This window comes from Glycine soja, chromosome 20 (genome assembly GCF_004193775.1).
Source record: "Glycine soja cultivar W05 chromosome 20, ASM419377v2, whole genome shotgun sequence".
NCBI classification, from domain to species: domain Eukaryota; kingdom Viridiplantae; phylum Streptophyta; class Magnoliopsida; order Fabales; family Fabaceae; genus Glycine; species Glycine soja.
The window spans coordinates 46,149,246-46,172,409 of record NC_041021.1 but is presented as its reverse complement, the minus strand read 5'-3'; the positions used below and the strand labels follow the sequence as shown (position 1 = coordinate 46,172,409).

General features: G+C 32.1%; 3 protein-coding genes across 7 annotated transcripts; 2 read left to right on the top strand and 1 right to left on the bottom strand.

Moving 5' to 3' along the window:
* The first annotated feature begins 4,936 nt into the window (after positions 1–4,936).
* LOC114402729 (4-coumarate--CoA ligase-like 5) lies at positions 4,937–7,483 on the top strand. Its single transcript, XM_028365390.1, has 4 exons — positions 4,937–6,577; positions 6,665–6,732; positions 6,814–6,916; positions 6,986–7,483. The coding sequence occupies exons 1-4, from the start codon at positions 5,165–5,167 to the stop codon at positions 7,109–7,111; spliced, it is 1,710 nt and encodes a 569-aa protein (XP_028221191.1). The 5' UTR covers positions 4,937–5,164; the 3' UTR covers positions 7,112–7,483.
* A 4,977-nt stretch (positions 7,484–12,460) lies between these two features.
* LOC114403490 (acyl-CoA-binding domain-containing protein 6-like) lies at positions 12,461–19,378 on the bottom strand. 5 transcript variants are annotated; one of them, XM_028366513.1, is made up of 15 exons: positions 19,174–19,378; positions 17,434–17,537; positions 17,119–17,196; positions 16,933–17,046; positions 16,716–16,782; positions 16,523–16,584; positions 16,033–16,172; positions 15,814–15,940; positions 15,041–15,155; positions 14,477–14,565; positions 13,824–13,907; positions 13,230–13,550; positions 13,087–13,146; positions 12,783–12,997; positions 12,461–12,706 (listed from the first exon to the last, which is right to left on the bottom strand). In XM_028366513.1, the coding sequence occupies exons 2-14, from the start codon at positions 17,521–17,523 to the stop codon at positions 12,830–12,832; spliced, it is 1,515 nt and encodes a 504-aa protein (XP_028222314.1). In that variant the 5' UTR covers positions 17,524–17,537; positions 19,174–19,378; the 3' UTR covers positions 12,461–12,706; positions 12,783–12,829. The 5 variants fall into 5 exon arrangements, with proteins under 5 accessions (XP_028222314.1, XP_028222311.1, XP_028222312.1 ...); XM_028366510.1 differs by having other exon boundaries at positions 12,461–12,997; positions 17,434–17,601; XM_028366511.1 differs by having other exon boundaries at positions 12,461–12,997; positions 17,434–17,556.
* A 2,035-nt stretch (positions 19,379–21,413) lies between these two features.
* LOC114402979 (peroxidase 65-like) lies at positions 21,414–22,917 on the top strand. Its single transcript, XM_028365692.1, has one exon. It carries the CDS (start codon positions 21,565–21,567, stop codon positions 22,543–22,545), a length of 981 nt encoding a protein of 326 aa, XP_028221493.1. The 5' UTR covers positions 21,414–21,564; the 3' UTR covers positions 22,546–22,917.
* Positions 22,918–23,164: the final 247 nt, after the last annotated feature.

The window sequence follows — 23,164 nt, the reverse complement described above, 5'->3', positions numbered from 1 at the left end:
AGGATAAACCAATGGATGGGTAACAAAACGGATATTCACGGTCGGATAGGACAAGAATGATTAATGTCGCTTAACACTTTTGTCTACTAATAAACTTTATTTGCATATTAATCATAAACTGAGAGAAATATTTAAAAGTTTAAAATATTTATAATCAAATAGTTATTGTAATGTTAAATTATTCAGTAGCAAATAGCAATACAGTTTATTAAAAGGATAATATTGTGTGGCTATACCAACGATGACCCCAAATTTAAAGTGGATAGCAAATTATTTGTTTTCTATTTGAATAAATATGATTTTGTCATGAGGGATAAGGTCAACGTTTTAAGAAATGATCAAGTAGTTAAATTAAGAATGTGTAAACCCAGCTCTTCAATGGAGGAGCAAGGTGAGATATTTTTAATTGTCTCGTTAGAAGTGGCTTTAAGATTTTTTATATTTTTTTGTTAAAAATTATATTAAAAAAAATGAAAATAACTTTTTATTCTTTCCATTTTCATGTTTTGTTTTCACTTTTCTTATATAAAATCTTAAAATAAAAAACAAAATAAAGACATAAAATTTTCTTGAATGGAATGACTCTTAAATTTTCTCGTTTCCTATTTTTACCTCTGTCAGAAGGATTTGAAGAGAAGAGAAGGTAATTTTATAATTTTGTAATTATGTTGAGTAAATTGCCCAAATATTTTTTTTATATCTCATATCTTTTATTACTTTTTTCTTTTTCTTGTGAGCCACCCAAATTTTCTCTTATCTTACTCTTCTTAAATCAAACTAGAAAAAGAGATTATCTTCTTTCCTTCGATCTATTTTTTTAACTAAACACATTATAGAACAAAAAAACAAAAATGGTTAATGGTAATTTTAGTCTCTAAAAAATTAAGTTTAATTAGTTTTAGTCTCCGACTTTTAGAACATTGATTTTAATCCTTATATATTTTTTAAAAAATTCTCAAAGTTTGGTTCTTATATAGAAGAAAATGTGTTAGCCATAGAGACAGAAGTTTGAGTATTTTTAAAAATATAGAGATGAAAATTATTTTACTTCCATAATGGTATTAGGTTAATTATCTCCTCTTTGAAATGTTGGATACTTCTCATCTTACTTCATGAACTCCTTCTCTCACATAATGGGAGTGAGTACCTACAAATACACTCTAACATTCAAAGTCAATGATTTCCTAATATACCATAAAATGAAAATGAATATAATATATTACCTTGAGATTCTCACCCTTTATAACATATTTATGGACATTACCTTTTGAGATGAATAAAAATACTAATTCGTAATTACCTACCAATAAAATCTTGATGATAATCACGTTACGCTTGAGTAATCTTTTTTTCTCAATCTCTATTGGAACCACCTTTGTAACTTATATTGTCATGGTTGAGAGGGTATTCAACCATAAATGAAAGATAGTTGGTCATGGTAAGGGGATCTTGCCTAGAGCATGAATGTCATATCAGACTAAGAGAGGATTTGGTCATGGTCGATGAGTATATAATTACTAAAAACTTAAATTTGTTTATGATTGATGTATTCTTTTTATGGGATAAATATATAATTACTAGAAACTTAGATTTGTTTATAGTTAATGTATTCTTTTACAACGAACGAAAGTATTTGTTTATGGTTGAGAGATTATTCAATCATGACCAAGAGGGTGTTTGGTCATGATCAAAGGACTCAGTCATATCCTTGATAGTTGACTTTTAACATGATAAACGATAACACACACCTATAGATACACTATTAATTTTAATAATCGAGAAAAAAATCTATTTTTTTTTAAAAAAATTCAAGACCTAAAAGCACTGTTAATAGAAAAAAAGCAAATAAAATAAAGGTAACTGGACTCTCTCGTACACTATTGAAATGCAATTTTTACATATATAACAAGATTACTACTTAAATGAACAAGGATAACTTAATAAATCTATTAGCAATTCTAACAAATAAGAAAATCTAACAAAAAAGGAATATTATTAAGTTATAACTACCATTAGTCCCTCTTTATGCACCCTGTAATAGTGTAATGACGTTCTCTTAATTAATTTTGTTTCATATTGTATTACTGTTTGAATATGTTTGAAATATGAATGAAGCAATTGTCATTATATTTTGCATTTGAATAGTTAGAGACAGATACGATTAATGCGACTAAATGCAATTTTTTTATTTTGTTAATAGTACGGGTAAGTGCATTGTAGAAAAGTTATTTAATTTAGTTTCATTCATAATTTCTTATAGATAAGTAATAAAAATTGTTATTTAGATAATTTTTAATTTGTTATTATTTCTCTACGTTTATTATTTTTTAATAAATCTATCAATATATATTTTTTAATTAGTTAATTCATGAATTTACCAAGCAAGCAACCCCCACTTTTTTTATGTGGACCAATCCACCACGAATTATACAGTTTTGCCTCCACTACACTAACTTCCAATCCAATACATGTGATTTGAGCCGTTACGTATATATAGGATCCTAAGGGTGATTTTTGGTACACCTAACATAACTTGTCTAATTTTTATTTTACCCTTTCATAAAACTTTATATATATTCGACCATCTATAAGCCTTATACATTGGCTAATCTATATGAGACTTATGGATTGGAATAACTTTCTCGTTATTAACACGACACTCTATCAAACTAAGATAATAATTCAATTGTATTATAAAATAATTAATGTCGTTATATATAACATTAAAATTTATAATATATATTTAATGTGTATGTAAATTTAGATAATAAATTTTGTGATAATAATTAATATGTTTACATATATAAATTTTTATGAAATTTATGATTTTTATTTAAAATTTATATATGTAAAAAAAATATATCATTAGATCAAAATTAATTGTAATAAGATTAAAAAATACATTAGTGGATTTATTTTAATAAACATATAATTTTTATTTATAATTTATATATATAAAAAAATTAATTATTATACCAAAATTAATTGTCAAAAATTTATTATTTAAATTTATATGCATATTAAATATACAGTAAAAATGTTAGTGTTATATATAGTGATATTAATTATTTTATAACATTATTGACTTATTAACTCATTTGGTCCATCTTAATAACGTGAAAGTGATAGATTCAATTTTTGCATGAATTATTAATTTTAAATTAATTAGTAAAACATATTTAAAAAAAATTAAAAAAAAATCATATGCACCACTTACTGATTGGATTGGCCAATAGGCTTACGAATTGGGTAACACCCCAGATCCTAAATATATTTCAGCAAGACACCAACATATCTATGTATAGACTATACTATACGGGAACTATAATTGAAGATAAGGTTATCCAAATATATGGAGCATGTGATAATACTGAAACGAGGTACCTACTAGTGACCCCAAACGTATCCATATATATCCTTAATTTTTTACAAGCTTTAGTATTATATATATATATATATATATATATATATATATATATATATATATATATATATATATTAAAAATATTTTTTATCACCTTTCTGTGATATACATCTAGTTATGTTAAGAGGACTTGAAGAATTTTATCGAATTATATGGTGGGAAAAATATAAACAATTTTATCGAACTTTATCACCTTCAAATTTCTTATAAATACTTGCAAATATAAACAAAAATGAATTAAGAAAAATGCACCCTTCCCACCATATAATAGGTAAATAAGTAGTTCTATTTTAAAGAAAAATGTTTCTTAGAGAACCTTGAGTTGAGTTGTATATAATTTAAGAGAGAGAAAAAATAAAAGATAAATGGTTAATTTAATTGATGATGTAGTGTGATACGAAGAAAGATAAAAAGAAAAAAATATTATTAATTGAGTGTGTATTTTAAAAATTTGTCATTATTTGACAAACAATTGGCCTATTAAGGTATCGTGAATACAGTAGGAAATAATTTAATTTTAAAATTTCAACAAAAATAAATTCCACAAGTCAATGTCCTAGATCCCGATAAACATAAACAGGGAAAAAGTTATGAGTGATGATAGTAGATAAGGGGGGAAAATGGCTAGGTTGTTGCAAAGGAGTTGAAGAAAAAGGTCTTTCACTCCTGTGATCTTGTCAATTTGGTTAGTAAAGAATTTAAAAAAAAAAATAGTGTCAATATGTTATTTTAAATAGCATAATACTATTTTCTTTTTCTTTTTGAGACACTGAAGTCTTTTAATTTATTTTTATCAACAATTGGTTACTTAAAAATAATAGGGGGTCATTCTGGCCTCCCTTCTAATATAATGCGGATATGCTCTGCCCAAATCATATTACGACTTTCCAAGTCATACACTTGAAAGCTTGCTCTTTGGTCTTTAGATTTTGTACTTTTATTTTTAAAATAGAATAATAAATAATCACAAGTAAACTAATTTAAGGCTTCAGTAGACATTTTAGTATGTAGATAATTTAATAATAACGTCCGTGAAATAGAGATGAGTAGGAAATGTTTATTTGGAAATGCCTGGTTACGCCCTTGAAATACTTTCGTGTATACTCCAGCACTCACAACAAAAGACCCTGACTTTCTTCAAATCCTTCTTATAATTGAAGTTCGCATTTGCAAGAATGTCTAATTTCAACTTGAAACTATAAAGAACAAAGTGCCATTGTCTCATTTAGACTTTAGATGTTTCCAATGCATTATCTATGTTTAATTACATGACAATAAAAGCTAACTGACATATAGGACAGGCAATCCATCTCATCATTCCATATATATATATATACACATAAAAGAATGTAAATGCAAACCATTAAGTAGACAACATCTGCATCTTTTCACATATTCTATTATTGAGGAAAAGAATATTCACTTTTTAATTATTTCTCTTGTCCTCGGCACAGAGCTTTGAGTATATACCGTTTAGCTACTTAATTAATACCAATGATTAGCCTTGTTTCACTTCACTCCCTTGGCCGGCAACATAATATTCAGAAAATGAAATCTAATTTTCTTATTGATTTTATCCTTGCTAGCTACAACTGACATAGTTAACAATGTTTGTCCTTGTACTTGGCGTAGATAAGCCTTGTATATATGATATGTTGATCATAGTTCACACACATTTTGCCTCAGCCTCACAGCATTAGTTCTGCTTCTGCATTAACAAGTTTATCAAATTTACAGAAAATGTCAGGAGAGCAAATCTTGTCATCCAATGAAGAATATAATAAATCTCAGCCTCCATTTGGTACCAAGAGTGGTTACGATTCAAGAACAGGCATCTATCACTCTCTAATTAAGCTTGTCACCAAGCATGAAATCCCAACAAGGCCTGATCTTAACACTGCCAATTTTGTGCTGTCACAGTTCCCACAGACACACCTTGCTGAGGCAAGAATTGCATTCATTGATTCAGGTACTAGTAGGAGTGTAAGCTATGGTGAGCTAAAAAGGTCTATTTACTCCCTTGCATCAGCTTTGTTCCATGGACTTGAGATTAGGAAAGGTGATGTTGTATTTGTATTGTCACCAAACTCAACCTTGTACTCAGCCATATGCCTAGCTGTTTTATCAGTTGGAGCCGTTCTTACCACTGCCAACCCCATCAACACTGCAACAGAAATTGCGAAGCAAGTGCATGATTCGGGTGCTAAACTAGCCATCTCAGCACCTGAGGAGCTACACAAATTGGTCCCAACTGGGGTTCCTACAATTCTCACTTCTCGTCCTTCTGATGGCAACATGTTATCAGTTGAAGAGTTAATAGAAGGCTGTTGTACTTCACCAGAGTTGCCTCAAGTTCCTGTGGCACAATCAGACACTGCTGCTATACTTTACTCTTCAGGAACCACAGGGGTAAGCAAAGGTGTGGTTCTGACACATGCAAATCTCATTTCCATAATGAGACTACTCTTTTGGTCTGCTGATGTAAGTGGATCCCAAGATGATGTTTTCTTGGCCTTCATTCCAATGTTTCACATCTATGGACTTGTGTTCTTTGGATTAGGATTGTTGTGTGTTGGTGTCACGACAATTTTGATGCAGAAATATGACTTCCAAGGCATGCTTGATGCAATCCAGAAGCACAAGGTTAACAACATAGCAGCAGTGCCACCAGTGATCCTTGCACTAGTAAAACAAGCAAAGAAAACTAGGTGTGACTTGTCCAGCCTAAGAAGGGTGGGGTCAGGTGCTGCACCTTTGAGCAAGGAAGTGGCACAAGAGTTTAGAAGGATGTTTCCTTGGGTTGAACTAAGGCAAGGTTATGGCCTAACAGAAAGTAGTGGTGGAGCAACATTTTTTCCCTCGGATAAAGATGCTAAAGCTCATCCAGATTCATGTGGGAAGCTGATTCCAACTTTTTGTGCAAAAGTTGTAGACATCGAAACGGGGAAGCCTTTGCCTCCTCATAAAGAGGGAGAATTATGGTTCAAAAGTCCTACTATTATGAAAGGATATCTAGGAAATTTGGAGGCAACAAGTGCAACTATTGATTCAGAAGGTTGGTTGAAGACTGGTGATCTTGGTTACATTGATGAGAAGGGATTTGTTTATATAGTTGAACGAATAAAGGAGCTAATCAAGCACAATGGTTATCAGGTACTTAAAGCCATAAAAGTTCAGTTTTCGATTGGAATATCAGTAAATTGCTTTAGTTATATCAAGGTATCAAATTACTTGTGTCAGGTGGCTCCTGCAGAACTGGAATCTGTGCTGCTAAGTCATCCCCTTATAGTTGATGCAGCAGTTATACCGTGCGTTACTCTATCACATTTTCACTTTCATTTTTCATTATTTGTATGACTTCCTCATGTGGAAACAAAGATATGTTGCAGGGTTGAAGATGAAGAAACTGGACAGATACCAATGGCATATGTGGTGAGAGCAGCTGGTTCTGAACTCTCAGAAAACCAAGTCATTCAATTTGTTGCAGGCCAGGTAACTCTCTTTCATATGCTCATTTTAACTGTTTTTTATTTTACTTAAAGTAAAATGGAGAATTTTCAGGTTGCTCCATATAAGAAAGTGAGAAAGGTGAGTTTCATTGTCACTATTCCAAAGTCAGCTGCTGGCAAGATATTGCGGAAGGATCTTGTTTCTCAAAGCAAATATCAACTTGTCTCCAAGTTATGACTAACATGTATAAATGTTAGTATTCCAGAATGTTTTACTTGGGTCTAAGATATCCGATTTTTAGCCATAGATTTACTTATGCGGGCAAAGGGTATCAATTTTCCAATGGATATTTAATGTTTGTAAAACTAGCATAATTGGATTTGACCAAAGGAAGAGAAGAACACTGTGAAATCAGAACTCAACTGGGAGACTCAAAATAATTACGTAAATGCTTTAATAAAGAATATTGCCCTTCGTTGTTTTGATCTTATTGTGAGTTTGTGAATTCTGTATCTGTTTCCTTTTGAGGCTTTGGTTGCATGTGGCACTACCATTTGTATTAGCGTTAAAAAGTTTGTATATATTGTGCAGAGACTTTCATTGTATAAAGATTCATTCCTAGCTAAATATTTTTAGGCACATAACCTCCGTGGAAGCGAACTGGACTTACACAATGGATATCATCCAACTAAAATTGCCAAATGATGTAGTGGGAAGATCGATTGATTCACCTTGGCTATCAGGTTCTCCATTTTTGAGAACTGACCAACTAACATTGCGTAAAACAATTTTAATTATATGATAAATCTAGCTTTTGGTTTTACATTTTTAATATATTTATTTTTTTATAATTAATATATTACGTATTAAAGATAACAAGTTTGCAGTTCGATAAAATTTTGTTCCAATGAATTAGTATACGTTTGGATTAAAATTTACAAAATTTAGGATACAATTTTATACACTCTAAGTTTGATAACAAAATTTAGGATAAATAGTCATTTTCGTCTCTGAAAATATAAATTGCTAACAAATCCGTCCCTTGCAAGATTAAAATTCAAGATTTAGTAGTGCGACAAATATAGTCAGAAGTTCGTTACCGTTAATAAAATAGTTTATGTGACACATAGCGATGAATTTATCACAAGATTGATTGTCAATGTGGTCATACTAAATAGATTGGACGAAAATACCAGAAAGTTACCAATATTAGACCTAAATGTCAGTAATCTCTTGTTGGAATAAAATGTCAATAATTTCTTTTTTATGAAAATGTAAATAATTTTTTTTTGATTAAAATGTTAGTACGTTTTTATTGAACAAAAATGTCAATAAGTTACTAGTATTGGATCAAAATGTATAATTTTATGTTGCATCAAAATATCAGTAATTTTTTATTGAACGCAAATGTTAGTCATTTTTTGTTAAACCTAAATATCAATATGTTTCTATTAGACTCTAAATGTTTATTAGTAAAACAAATATACTAATATGATTATATAAAACATTCAAAAAATTAACACATAACTGAAATATGGTACAATATTAAACATTAAATAAGATACTTTTTTTAATAAAATTCCAATTAACATCATCGAACACTTTTTTTTGAATATTTTATATTATTGTAAATTTTGAAACAAATTAAATAATATATACGCAAATATTAAAACAAAATATCTAAAAAGTCACTCTTTCTCAATAAAGCTATATATATATATATATATATATATATATATATATATATATATATATATATATATTCCAAATGAAAGTATAGCACACTTAAGATAAAATAAATTCATAAAGTAATTATATATTAAACTCATCTTTAAATTTTGTAATTTTTAATTATCATTTTAGTTTACATAAAATAAATGAGTGCGTTTACATTCTAAATGGTAATAAACGTAAATTTGTTAAAACTATTTGCTTTTTTTCTTGTTTTATAGGCAATTTTTTTATGTATAGGTATATCTTCTTTCTTAAAAAATTAACCTTACAATCCTCTTTAAAATATAGTCACAATTAAGACTTTTCATTCTTTCCCAAATTTTTTAGTGTATATCATATTAGTTCCACAAATTCAAGTGGAATGAATCACACCTTTTGAGTTACCAATAAAGAAGGATAAATAGTCATTTTCGTCCCTAAATATGTACATCTTTCAAAATTCAAAATTTGGGGGAAATTTACCCTAAAATTATATTTACCCTTAAATGAAACGAAATTTGAAGTATAACAAATTAGTCTAATAGAAACATACTGATATTTATGTTCAACAAAAAATTACTGACATTTATGTCTAATAAAAAATTACTGACATTTTGATATAATAGAAAATTATTGACATTGTGGTCCAATAATGGTAACTTACTGACATTTTTGTCTAATAAAAATGTACTAATATTTTGGTCCAAAATAAAAATTACTGACATTTTCGTTCAAAAAAAATATTACTGATATTTTTGTCTAACAAAAAATTACAGACATTTAGGTTCAATAATGATAATTTAATGACATTTTTGTCCAATCTATTTAGCATGGTCACGTTGACTATCAATTTTGTGATAAATTCATTCATTTGAGCCACGTAGGCTATTTTATTAACGGTAATGAATGAAAGTTAACAATGAGATAAATTTGTCATATTTTTTACACTTTCGAATACTAAATTTTGAATTTTAATATTTTAGTTTCAGGGACGAATTTGTCAGTAACTTACACATTCAAGAACAAAAATGACTATTTATCCAAAAAATTATTATAATGTGATTTATGTTTGGATATTTTTTGTTCAATTGTAAGTTGATACAATGAAATTTGTTTGGATAATATTACTCAAAAGTAGGTTTACAGTTTTACTTGACGTTGCTCTTATATAAATATAAAGGAACAAGTTAGGAACCTAAACGACTACCCAAACATAATGGTTTTATTCATTGGAATGGAACTTTCTCCCTACAAATCATCTAGTTGGACCACGGTTATGTATTGAGTTTGACCAAGGATCCAATCTATCATGAAAGATCTAAAGCACATTGATGTCAGGTTGAATTTCATTCAAGATGTGATTGAAGATAAATTATTTTCTGCTAAGAAGAAGCCACAACAGACAATATATGTTGACTAAGCTTCTGTCTACTAAGAAGTTCATGCATAGCTTGGACTTGGTGAATGTTCGCATACTTCAAGACATTTCAGGGTCATTTGGCACGACAGTATTCTTGGTTCCTGGTGACTTGAGAAACTTAAGTCAAGGTGGAGAATTGTTAAAATGTATTGAATTTTATGTTAATGGGCTGACTTGAATCATGCGCGACCTGACCAGACATTTTAGAGCTCTCATTTAGAATGAAATTGTTGCCTTGTAATTAAAGTCAGCTATGGGGTTATAAAATAGGGAAAGATGAAGGGGTTGATTCATTATATAAAGACGTAAGACTCTGTATATGTTCTTTGTGTGAAAAATAGTAGAATCTCTTGATTATTCATGGATGTAGGTAACATTTGCTTTTAACCACATAAATTCTGTGTTTCCTCTTTCTCTACAATTTTCTCTTTGTTTACGCCATAACACTTCGTATAGTTATGAACAGCACCCTTAGAGTGGGGTCAGGTGCCTTATAAGGGTGGGGTCAGGTGCTGCACCTTTGAGCAAGGAAGTGGCACAAGAGTTTAGAAGGATGTTTCCTTGGGTTGAACTAAGGCAAGGTTATGGCCTAACAGAAAGTAGTGGTGGAGCAGCATTTTTTGCCTCTGATAAAGATGGTAAAGCTCATCCAGATTCATGTGGGAAGTTGATTCCAACTTTTTGTGCAAAAGTGATACGCATTGAAATGGGGAAGCCTTTCCCTCCTCATAAAAAAGGAAAGTTATGGTTCAAAAGTCCTACAATTATGAAAGGATATCTAGGAAATTTGGAGGCCACAAGTGCAACAATTGATTCAGAAGGTTGGCTGAGGACTGGTGATCTTGGTTACATTGATGAGAATGAATTTGTTTATATAGTTGAACGAATAAAGGAGCTAATCAAGCACAATGGTTATCAGGTGCTCAAAACCATAAATGTTTCAGTTTTCAACTAGAATATCACTATATCAGTAAAATGTTATACTAGGCTTGTCTCAGGTGGCTCCTGCAGAATTGGAATCTGTGCTGCCAAGTCATCCCCTTATAGTCGATGCAGCAGTCATACCCTGCATTATCCTCTCACATTTTCACTCTCATTTTTCATTATCTGTGTGAATTTCTCATGTGTAAACAATGATATGTTGCAGGGTAGAAGATGAATAAACTGGACAGATACCAATGGCATATGTGGTAAGAGCAGCTGGTTCTGAACTCAGAAGACCAAGTCATTCAATTTGTTGCAGGCCAGGTCATTATCTTTCCTATGGTCATTTTAATTTATTTTTTCTTTCACTTAAAGTAAAATGGAGAATTTTCAGGTAGCTCCATATAAGAAAGTTCGAAGGGTGTTTTATTGACACTATTCCAAAGTCAGCTGCCGGCAAGATATTGTGCAAGGATCTTGTTTCTCATAGCAGACATCAACTTGTCTCCAAGTTATGAATAACATGAATAAATGATAGTATTCCAGCAAGATATCACATCGTTAGTCGTAGATGTACTTATGCAGTCTAAAGGTCTCAATTTTCTAGTAGACATCTAATGTGTGCAAAGTTAGTTTAAACGGATTTTGTAAAAAGAATAGAAGAATCGACTCACCAGACACAGTGAAATCAGAATTCAACTGGGTGACTCAAAATAGATACTTTTTCTATAAAGAGTATTATTGCCCTTTGTTGTTTTGATCTTCTCGTGAGGTCGTGAATTCTGTATTATTTTGTTACCTTTTGAGCCTTTGATTGCCTGTAGCACCGCCATTTGCATTAAAGTTAGAGGATAAATTTTAAGTTTGTATATGTTGTGGCTAATTTAGCTTCTGTAGTTGCATAGATTTTCGTTGTACAAAAACCCACTCCGGTCTAAATAATTTTAGACACAAATTGTTTCCTTTTTCTTCTAAATATTGACTTATTTTCATTTATCAAAAGTCAATACTAATGCTTAAAAACATTTTTTAATGATTAATATCCTTTGACGTTGCCTATAACTTAATTCACAATCTCATCGGCATGCTGCTTTGAAGTACTAATTTTGATGACCAATAGATGTAGAAATTTTAACTTCATTTTTGCTTTCCCTATTGGTGCACGTCTTTGCTTTCAAACCGTCTACCGTAATGTTTTGTTGCACAGTGACGATTCTAGCACTAGGTTAATACTGTCCATCCAATTCCATTACTTGGCCACACCATGCCCTCTCTTTGTTCATTTTATAACCAAGGCAACCTTCAATCGCTGAAAATATCGATTCCAATGCCAATACACTAACTCCTCTAAATTCATCATATTCCTTCTTAAAGACACTTGAATTCCTGTTCTCCATATTGGATATACACAAATACGAAATAAGCATTCTTCTACTCCAAGGCAATCTACCAACATTAATTCAAGACGTGAACAATCAATGACCCTCCAAGCACTTGCATTGAGGAATACCACTAAAATTTCATTCCTCTAGCGATTGAACTTAATAATTAAGATGCCAATATATACTCAAATGAATAAAATGAAATGTAAATCCTATAGAATTTAATGGACACTTGAGCATGAAATGAATCAGTCAAAAGTAAACCTGTCAAGGTATAAATTACAAATACAAAAAAAACTTGTGTACCCCATCTCTTGAAGGTTTCAGACTTCAGTTCTTCAAAATTGGAGTCCATCATGCATTTCAACTCAAAAGATGACACCGTAAAGAGTTCTGTAATAAGGAAATGTCATTTTCTGCATGAACTACAATAATAGAATATAACCAGTTGAGGTTCCTCAGACTCAACTCTAAATCATTTTTAGTTGACATTTGCCCCCATGGCCTCATATTTTATCATTTCTCACTCCCACCAAACCATCGCCAACCAGAACTCTTGCTCTCAGCTGTTGCAGCAAGCTCCATCTCCTGGTCCAGAGCAGATTTCTTTTCACGAAGAGCCTGTACCTCCTCTTCCACAGACTGCATTGATTCCAGCAACTTCTGGAGTTCTGCAATTTTGGCCTGGAAACGAACATTACTATTAGTATACTCAGCCTACACAACAACCATAAAGCCATGCTATACTCCAAAATAGGAAAGTGAAATTGTACCTCCAAGTTAAAGCATCTTGATCTCTCAGCCACAAGTTGTCCCTGGACTGACTGGAGTTCCTGAAATACATATTTAATTGTGAAAAATAGCAGCTACCTATTAAAATTATAGCGCACCTTCATATGAAAATTGTAATACATACCTTGGTCAACTCAGCATGAGTATTATTTATTTCTTCTATCTCGCCTCCAAGCTTAGAATTTTCAGCCCTGACTTCTGCAATTGACAATTCCAATAACCGTTTTTCTTCTTTAATGGCTTCAACTTTATCCACCACATCATCTTTATGATGACCATTTACAGATAACTTGGAATTTATATCATCCAGTTGCATGAAATCCAACTTCTCAGACTTAGACAATGCATAAGCAGAAGTAACAGAAGCCGCAGCAGCCGCGGCAGCAGGTGATTGAAAAATCTTGGGACGCATGGTATCCTTTGCCTTGGGTCTCATAACAAAAACCTGAATTTGCAAGGGCCCCAGCCATCAGCCACAGAATCCACTATATGGAACACACCAAACTAAAAACTAAGTGCCAAAAGGCTCCTCTCTATGCAAAGGTATGAGGAAGAGCCATTGTACACAGCCTTACATTTACATATGCAAAGAGGCAATTTTGCATTTGAACCCATATGAATAATGACATCTCAGACTATCATAAGAGAGTGTATATATATGAAAGCCAATCTTCCACAGCCAATAAAAAAATTTAGAAATATAGCTTACAGCACACACCTCATTGCTATATCTCCCATTATAGCCTCCAAATGCTAACAAATACTTTTCTCCACCAATTGTTGCTGAACAGACACTAAGACCCTGGTAATGGTACAAATCAATAGATAAAGAATATGCATTAACATAATAGGGTATGAATTATTATAAGTTTTTTACAGTACAAACAATTGCTTACACAATCATTATCATATTCAGTTACACATGAAGAGCACTCCACTCATTTTGATCGGTCAATATTAGAAAGTTAGAAAAAATCAAGGTCCCACTTTATTTCTTCTCTCTAATAGAGTATAAGACTATGCTCTTAGTTATGATATATGCAAATGTAAAGAGATAAGCATGTATAGATTAGTATGCCAGCTGTACTAATCAGTTATAGGCAGCTAAGCACATAGTTATGCCACCTGTACTTTCTGTTACAGATAGTTATAAATATCTCTGAAAAGAAATTTACAGGAACAAAGATCAAATCCTAAATGCTTATATAATCATATTCAAACAGCCTCAAAATCAACAATCATGGTTATGGCAACCAACTCTATTACAGAACTTGGAGAAGAGTGAATTAAAAATTTAAAATCCTCCACAGAAACAATATTCCTAGAAATATTAATAAAAATATAAAAAATATATTATTGCAGAGTAATTACCTCACTAGAAAGTGGATCTTTTTGCTTCACAACAGTCAATACTGACCAAACAAGCTTAGACATGTCTAACACCAGGGTTTCAGGGCAACCTGTTTTGAAAATTTGATAATCAGGCATCCATAAAGAATAAAAAAAATAGCATATAATGTATGCGTAATTGATGTCAATAGCAGTTTACCCACCCTCTTCGCTTTTATGCTGTTTCTTGTGGTTCATTTTAAGTTTTAATTGAAACAAGGAGGGCAAAATATTTTGGAGTGTGTGGTTTATGCAATCTTTGGTGTACTTGGTTAGAGTACAAAGTCCCCATCCACCTAGATTTGTTTCAAGAGAAGAATGTGTTAACTGTTTATGGTTTGTGGTAGTGCTAAGCTCAATCCAATTTCAAGTGAGTTATTATTTCTGGCATGCGCATGGATGGACTTACATGCTGAATTATTGATTCACTCTTTTTGTCTCTGATTTTCTGTTTTGAAGAATATTTTATCTGCTTCCCTGTAGTTTTATTTTTCACTCCTCTAACACTATTTATTTTTAATTTTAAAAAATAAAATAATTACATACCACTTCTATTATCTCCACCACCAACTATAAGCCAGCTTTCATCAATAGTGATACCAGTGTGTCCTGCCCTGGGAGATACTAAATCACCTTGAGTTTGTGGTTGGGACCACTCCATCTGCACCAAGCAAGATTGTTAGATCATTTTATGCTCAATGCTAAAATTGTATGGAGAGGGAGGGAAAAAAACCCTACTTGGAAGATCAATGGCCAGACCACAAACAATTTTCTGGATAGATAAATATAATTGAAAATTAATCAAAAGTTTAGAAGGAATATTGAAATTGTCCTTCCCCTTCATTCCATGGATTACAGGATCCAGGTGAACAGAGTAAGCAAAATAAGCATTATGTTTTTAACTTAACACTTTAATTAAGGACCCAGACCCAACATATGTAAAGAGATCTTTATAAACAATAATACTTGCCAAGCATAAGATGCAAAACGTGCATGAGTTGTAAATATGTAAAGGAGAGATATTATTCCCACTATCTCAGATTCCTCTGATTCTGCTATCACAGTGAGTATTATTCCCACAATCTCCAGTCCTCCATCAATGCAGACATGCCTTAAGTCTCTGCAATTCTTCTTTTCCTTTCTAGTGTACACTTGGGTAATTGGAGGTCTAACACTAACAGTACCATATCAAAATTCACTTTTGTGCATATGTAATATACAGAAATAGCTGATTGCCTCAGAATGCAAGAAACAAGCTTATTAATACTTTGGTTTAATTAAACATGCAAAGAAAAAGATGGGAAATAATATTTACTTACTGTTTGCATGTCTAATAAATGAAGATCATTGAAGAAGATAGAATGAGAGCAACCACCAAATATTAGAAGGTACCGCTCTCCTTGAATAGCAGCGGAATGATCGTATCTAGGAGCTGGAGGTGTCTGCCTATCAAAATGCAAGAAATTGGTATGGTCATATGGAACTTCTCTAAAGCATGTAAACACACTTTCTGAAAGTGTAAAATAGATACCACTTACGTAGTCTTTATCATTTCCCAAGTCATACTTTCAAGATCAAGAACATGGACATCATTCAACAGCTTCCTGCTCATTTCTTCTCCACCAAACAATATCACTCTTGAACCAAACAGTGAGGCAGACTGTCCCACACGGGCTACCTAGAAACATAAATTGAAAACATTCAAATATCTATTCAACTAAAATCAAAATGACTCCCAAATTACATATACAGATATTTACAAAGAAATTCTACATAATTGAATATTCTACAAACATAATTCAAAAAGAAAAAGAAGTAGGAAAAAGAAGATAATGCAACAGTAACAACCAATCCTTATCCCATTATTAATTGGGGCTGGCTACATGGATCCATCGGCGCCATTATGCTATTTCAAAAACCAAATTTTCAGTAAAGCCATTTAGAGTAAGATATTGAAAACCTTAACCAAACATAAAATCAACACCCAAGAACAGAACATCAAACTTTTACATCAATGGATACACTTACTGGAACATCACCAGAAGTCTTAATAACTCCAAATTGGCATGTTTCAATGTCAATGTATCGAACTGCAAGAAGTTCAATGAATATTGTAAGTTTTCTAAGTGTTACCAGGTTATAATATGTTATGCATAGATATGAAATAATTAGGCACTTATATGATTTTCTCCCATTATAAAATCCTTGTATAGATACTAGCCTGTTAGTTCAGCAGAAGATTCCCTTGAATTGCCACCAAGAAGAAGCAGTTTCTCACCCCATCTAATCTGCAGAAATTTCCTGGTCTCTATCAGAACAAATCAAACATCCAGATTATCCATTCATCACCAACATTCATGGTTCATCTGTAGCCAAACTGAAGACTTTCATACTATAACATATATGCACATCAGGAGAGTTGTCATACAAATTTTTACCATATTGTGATCAGATGTGGCTGGAAGAATCTCCTGTGAACTATCGTCATCATCCTTTCTGACATTTGCTTTTAGTTTCAGAGAAGACCATGTCAAACTTCTTAAATCAAAAACCTGCAAACAGCTAAATCACGTGACTCCCTACAAAAAGTCCAAGATTCAGAAGCATTGGTTCATACCCTATACCTGAACATCAGATAAGTGTCGACCATTACGACTCCCACCAGCAACGTATAATTTTTCATCAACTACTGCTGCAGCATGCTACATTGAAGGACAAAACATGGAGTAAGTATCTGGTCCAAGGCAAAGGAAGGACTTCACATAAGAAGCCTAGAATGCCTAAGGACTTTTAGCATTCAAAAGTAAAAAAACTCGTAAAAAGACTCAATCAGGAATTATTTTTATGGTTTTGTTAGAAAGGATATCTTGCCCAGTCTTCCTTTTAATTCTCTATTCTTCAGTCTTCTAATAAAAACAAGGAAAGAAAGAGAAAGAAACCTTGTAGCGAGCAGCTGGACGTGCACCAGATACAGTGATTGGTACCCACTCATCATATTTAAGCTCCTTATGCCAATTGTTGACTTCCATATCTGTCCAGTACTCTTTTAGACAAGGAAAGAACTGTTTCAAATCACCTTTTATTTTAAATTGTCACTTCAGGATTAACTGTCATAAACAGGCAATGGATCTCAAACGACAAATTCTCTAGAGATTAGAGAACACACATAAAATGTCCAGAGGAGTTAAACTAAAAGCATAGACATGAGAATACAATAAATTTTAAAAATTATAAGACATGACATAACTATTATGCAACATATAAATTTCAAAAATTATAAAACATGACAAAAGTCAGAAATTATAAGAACTATTGGAAGAAATGATGACAAAAACTAAATGCCACTAGATAAACCAATTACTCAAGCCACACATCCAAGATACATAGTCCAATTCGAAGTATTCAATCAAATACACCATGAAATTCAGGAGAATCAATATTGAAGGCTCAAAATTAATCACACGACAAACAAATTCATGATTACAATATTAGAGCTCATCCAAACTTGACATTAGGTCACTCGTAGATGTTTAGTCCTACAAACTTCATGCTCCAAATATCCAATCCTAGGTGTGAGGGGTGTGTATAAGATGTTTCACATTGATTAGGAATTTGGCCCACACCAAAGTTTTCCTTATAATGCTTGGTTTCTGTCAGGTCATCTTTGAAGTGGCCTATTGCTTTGGCAATTGGCATTCCATTTCTTATCTAATGCTTCTGTTTGGCATCCATGAGTCTGGGTAATGGAAATCCAATTCCTACCTCATAATTGACAATACCTAGAATTCTAGATACTACAATGAGTATAGCAAGAAGAGCATTTATTGTTAATTTGTTATCAAGGCAAAGCATGAACACTGAAAACAGTTCACAGCCCCCGGATGCTGCAGCAAGCATAGTAGCTACAGAGGGAAAGGAAAGTAGCAAAATGTGACTTCAACATCACCTTGACCTTAACTCAACCCTAAAAGTAACCTCAAGGGGAGATACATGTCCAAGTCTTATGAGGAGTACTTCATCCATATTCCTAGCCAATATGGGTCATCTTAACAAAACTTAAGAATATGCCACATCCACACCCTCACTGATATTTTAACAGAAAATTACACATTAAAATCCACAAAGAGATCAGAATCTGTTCCTACACCCTGATCACCAACAAACAGATTGAGCTTTTATTTGGTCATGAAATAATACGTGTTTTTAATCTAGCAGGTTTGTTTAAGTTATGTCAACTGGTGGCAAGTAAAAGGATTGCTGTTAACCACAGTTTGTGATCTCACTTTTTTGAGATATTGCATAATTTTACAATGAGTAACGATTGTGTGCCACAGCTCTCCCATTACCATTGATTTGAAGAAAAAAAATAGCTACCACTAGCATTATTCTACACTAGTTAGTCACTAACAATCAAGTTCCAAAAGAAAGCAAAAACATCACAATAACCTCCAAATTCCAATCACAAACTTCACAATTCTCATAATAACATGATTTTTTGACAAGTACCTATAAGCATCTGAAATTGCAAATCTAGATCGAGCACACCGCAGAAAATCAACCAGAATTTCAAATCCAAATGGCCAAGTCATATTCAACACGATAGCATGGAAATTCGAAATAGGAGCAATTGAGCAAATAGAAACGAATGGATTGGAATTGAATGGGAAAAGGAGTGAAACCTGTTACGAGAGAGAGATGTCAGATCTCGAAACGCCGTCGTCTGATGCGGAGGAGGAGGAGGAGATTGGAAGGAGGCGGATGGAAAGCCACCGTCGAGATCTCAATGGATACGTCGTCGTCGCGTAACAAACGTTATGGCAAGAAGCTCTATCTCGTTGTTGTAATTTGTAACTTACACTAATCGTACAACAGAAACTATAGAAGACAAACTCAAAGTCAAATAGTCAAATGGTTAATTTACCCAGTAGTGTCGGCTCAGTGCATGTTGATTTCACCATAGATTGTTTAGAATAATTTGAAATACGGAAATAGTTAGGTGAAAATTTATAATTTTAATATTTTGGTTTCATGTTAAAAAAATTAATTACTATAACATATTTTATGATAAAAATATTTAAACATAAATCATAACATCATTTTAAATTAAATAAATTTTAAATAAAATCAATTATGACAATGATCATCTAAAGAAACATACACTAAGTGATAGGAGTTGGATTAAATACACGAGGACTTAGATTCAATCACTCCACAGGTGTAAAAAGAACACATTCAAATTATTTAATATATTTTTTCTTTAATAATTGGTCTATATTTTTTTCAATTTTATTTAATTATCTAATTAAAAATTTTACATCAATTAATATTCAATATAACAAATAAATAAAAATCATGTAGATAGCTCCTAAAATTATTTTTTAATTTCTGTTATACTCATTTATTAATGTTAAAAAATTATTTTCTAATGAAAATTTGTTTACTTTTATATAAATCACATACATCCTCAATGTAAAATAATCATGTTTAGTAATATGCTGTTGGAAGAAGTAGATCTGATTTCAGATTTCTTAAATTTAAGTTTTACAGATAAAAAAATATAATTGATAAAAAAACTTATTAAAAAACATCATAATAGAGTCTCAAACCTTCACAATAGAAGAGCCAGTTACAGAATTTAAATTTATATAAAAATATATATGCATTAAATTTTATATAAAATATTTATATTTATATTTTATAAAATATTAATTATATATATCAAAAACATGAATAGAAAAATATTTATAGAAAAACAACCTAAACATTTTTTAAGACACAGATATGAAATATCAATTATCAATTTCACGTCACATTATATAACTTTAATAAATTTAGAATAAAAATTTATATCTCTTCTATTAGGAAAAGGGCCTAAATTTTCTACTAAATCAAAAGAAATTATATTATTCACGGGATATCTTTTGTGATTAATCAAATATAAAATTAAAAAAATTAAAACATACATTTTGTCATTTAACCAAGACTTTTACATTAATATATTTATATTTGACATATATAATTCAGGGCATATATATGTGTATATATATATATATATATATATATATATATATATATATAACACTAAAGTAAGCATAACATGTAGTAGATGAATAATAAAATATATCTAAAACTAAAAAAATATAAATAATAAATTACCAAAATTAATACATGCGTTTTGTCGATTAAAGAAAAAATATATTTATATCTATAGTCATAATTCACTTTGCACCTCCTTTTAAAAACTAAAAGTAAACACAACATGTTCATAATCATAATCAATTAATATTTATAAATTAACCTCTATATATCTATTGCTTATGTCTAAAACTAAAGGATAGTGAATAGTAGATGAATAATAAAAGTAAACATTCTAAATTATTAAGGATATTAAATTACATTCTTTAAAATCTTTTACAAGATTAGGCATATAAAAGAAAGTCCAGGTGTGTGGACTTCGTGAATTTGAACTTGTTTTTTTTTTTAGACTTTGGCATGTTGTCCCTTCTTTCTCTCTTAAAAAAGGGGGGGAAAAAAGTTAAAGGGATAACTTCACTAATTTTAACTTTTCAAGGCAATACCATTTTAAGCCAAAAAGAAAAACTGGGTGAAAGAGAATCAAAAGTCTAGAAAGGGAACACAAGAAACTAATATGCCACATTCTAAAAAAAGAGTAGTTTTCTTTGGACAAGCGCAATCCACGTTCAAAGACCAACTTTCAACCCAAGAAGATAAGCCAAAAACCACCCCAAAAAGATATAGGCCATTCCCTATAGTGAAGCACGACTCGTTATTCATTGCATCAAGAATAGCATGGTCGCATGCAAAAATAGCAAAAAACCCACGAACCAACCATTGAAACGAAAATTTGAAGTCGCAAAAAGTCTCCTTAAACCCCTCCCTCCCACACCCTTTTATCACAAATGCATTCTCTTCCCTCCACCCCTTAGTCCTTTTCCTCAAAGGGACTACCATAATTTTTCTCTCCCAAACAAACCCAAGAGAGGAAGAAAGAAAGAAAAGAGTATAAACACACAATATCTCTTTAAACTCTTGACCCTTCTCTTGGAGGCATGGCTTTCCCAATTCTCTTCCTTCTCTTCATTTCCCTTCCCTTCTCCTCCGCAAAGCTCAACGTCGATTACTACAAAAACACATGCCCAGACTTCGAAAAAATCGTTAGGGAAAACGTCTTCACCAAACAAAGCGCTAGCGTGGCCACAGCACCGGGTCTCCTTCGCCTCTTCTTCCACGATTGCATCACCGATGGCTGCGACGCTTCCCTCCTCATAACTTCCAATGCATACAACCCTCATGCAGAACGTGATGCGGACCTCAACCTTTCTCTCTCCGGTGATGCCTTCGACATCATAGTTAAAATCAAAAACGCATTAGAACTTGCATGCCCTGGTGTTGTGTCGTGTTCCGACATCGTGGCACAGGCCACAAGAGACCTTGTTAAGATGGTCGGTGGTCCTTTTTACCCCGTGAGGCTGGGGAGAAAGGATAGCACTGAATCAGATGCTGCGAGAGTGAGTGCAAGCCTTCCAACACCAAGCATGACCATGGACCAGATCATTGAGAAGTTCACCTCAAAGGGTTTCACTGTTAAGGAGATGGTGGCTTTGACTGGGGCACACACCATTGGGTTCACACACTGCAAGGAGTTCATCCACAGGATCTACAACTTCAGCAAGACCTCTGATGCTGACCCTATGATGCACCCTAAGCTGGTCCAAGGGTTGAGGTCCGTGTGCCAGAACTACACCAAGGACTCCTCAATGGCTGCATTCAATGATGTTAGGTCACCAGGGAAGTTTGACAATGCCTACTACCAGAATGTCATCAAGGGTTTGGGGTTGTTGACCTCTGATTCCATTCTTGCTGTTGACCCAAGGACAAAGCCTCTTGTGGAGCTCTATGCAAATGACCAGCAAGCTTTCTTCAAGGACTTTGCTGATGCCATGGAGAAACTTTCTGTGTTTAGAGTCAAAACTGGCGACAAAGGAGAGGTGAGGAACAGGTGTGACCAATTCAACAGTATTCCTGCCTAAATGACCGAAGTTACTGAGGTTGAAATTATTAGATAATTCGAAACTATTTCCTATTCTTGCATTTATATATGACACGTGCATACTTAAAAGTATTGACAATTGATGATATATATATACATGTCATATATAAAGATTAATTAAGATGGTATAGTCTCGGATTATCTGATAATTTCTAGAGATTTTGTGTATCTAGAGAGTCACTATGGATATACATTGTCATTTGTGTCCTTGTCAAAAGAAAATTGTGAGAAACTTATTACCTATATACATTTGAATTTTTTGTTTGTTTCCATTTGATATTTTTTGTTTTGTGAAAGAGGCGAAAAACATAAGACTTGTGATGGAGAAGATCCAGTTTTACCCATCTGATCATATTTGTTCTCTGGTGTTGCTACTCTATATGATTTGATATAATGGATAAATTATATATGATAATAATTGTATTGATTACTGGAAAGTTCAATTCATATTGTTTTTAGATATTTATGAGTATGTGTATACGAGTTGAAATCACTTGTATCCATCACCTATTACTTTCTACGCTGTAGCGTTAAAACTTAAAATAATTATTTTGAATCTCAACATCATCTCTTTTTTTTTTTCAGAAAAATAAATATAT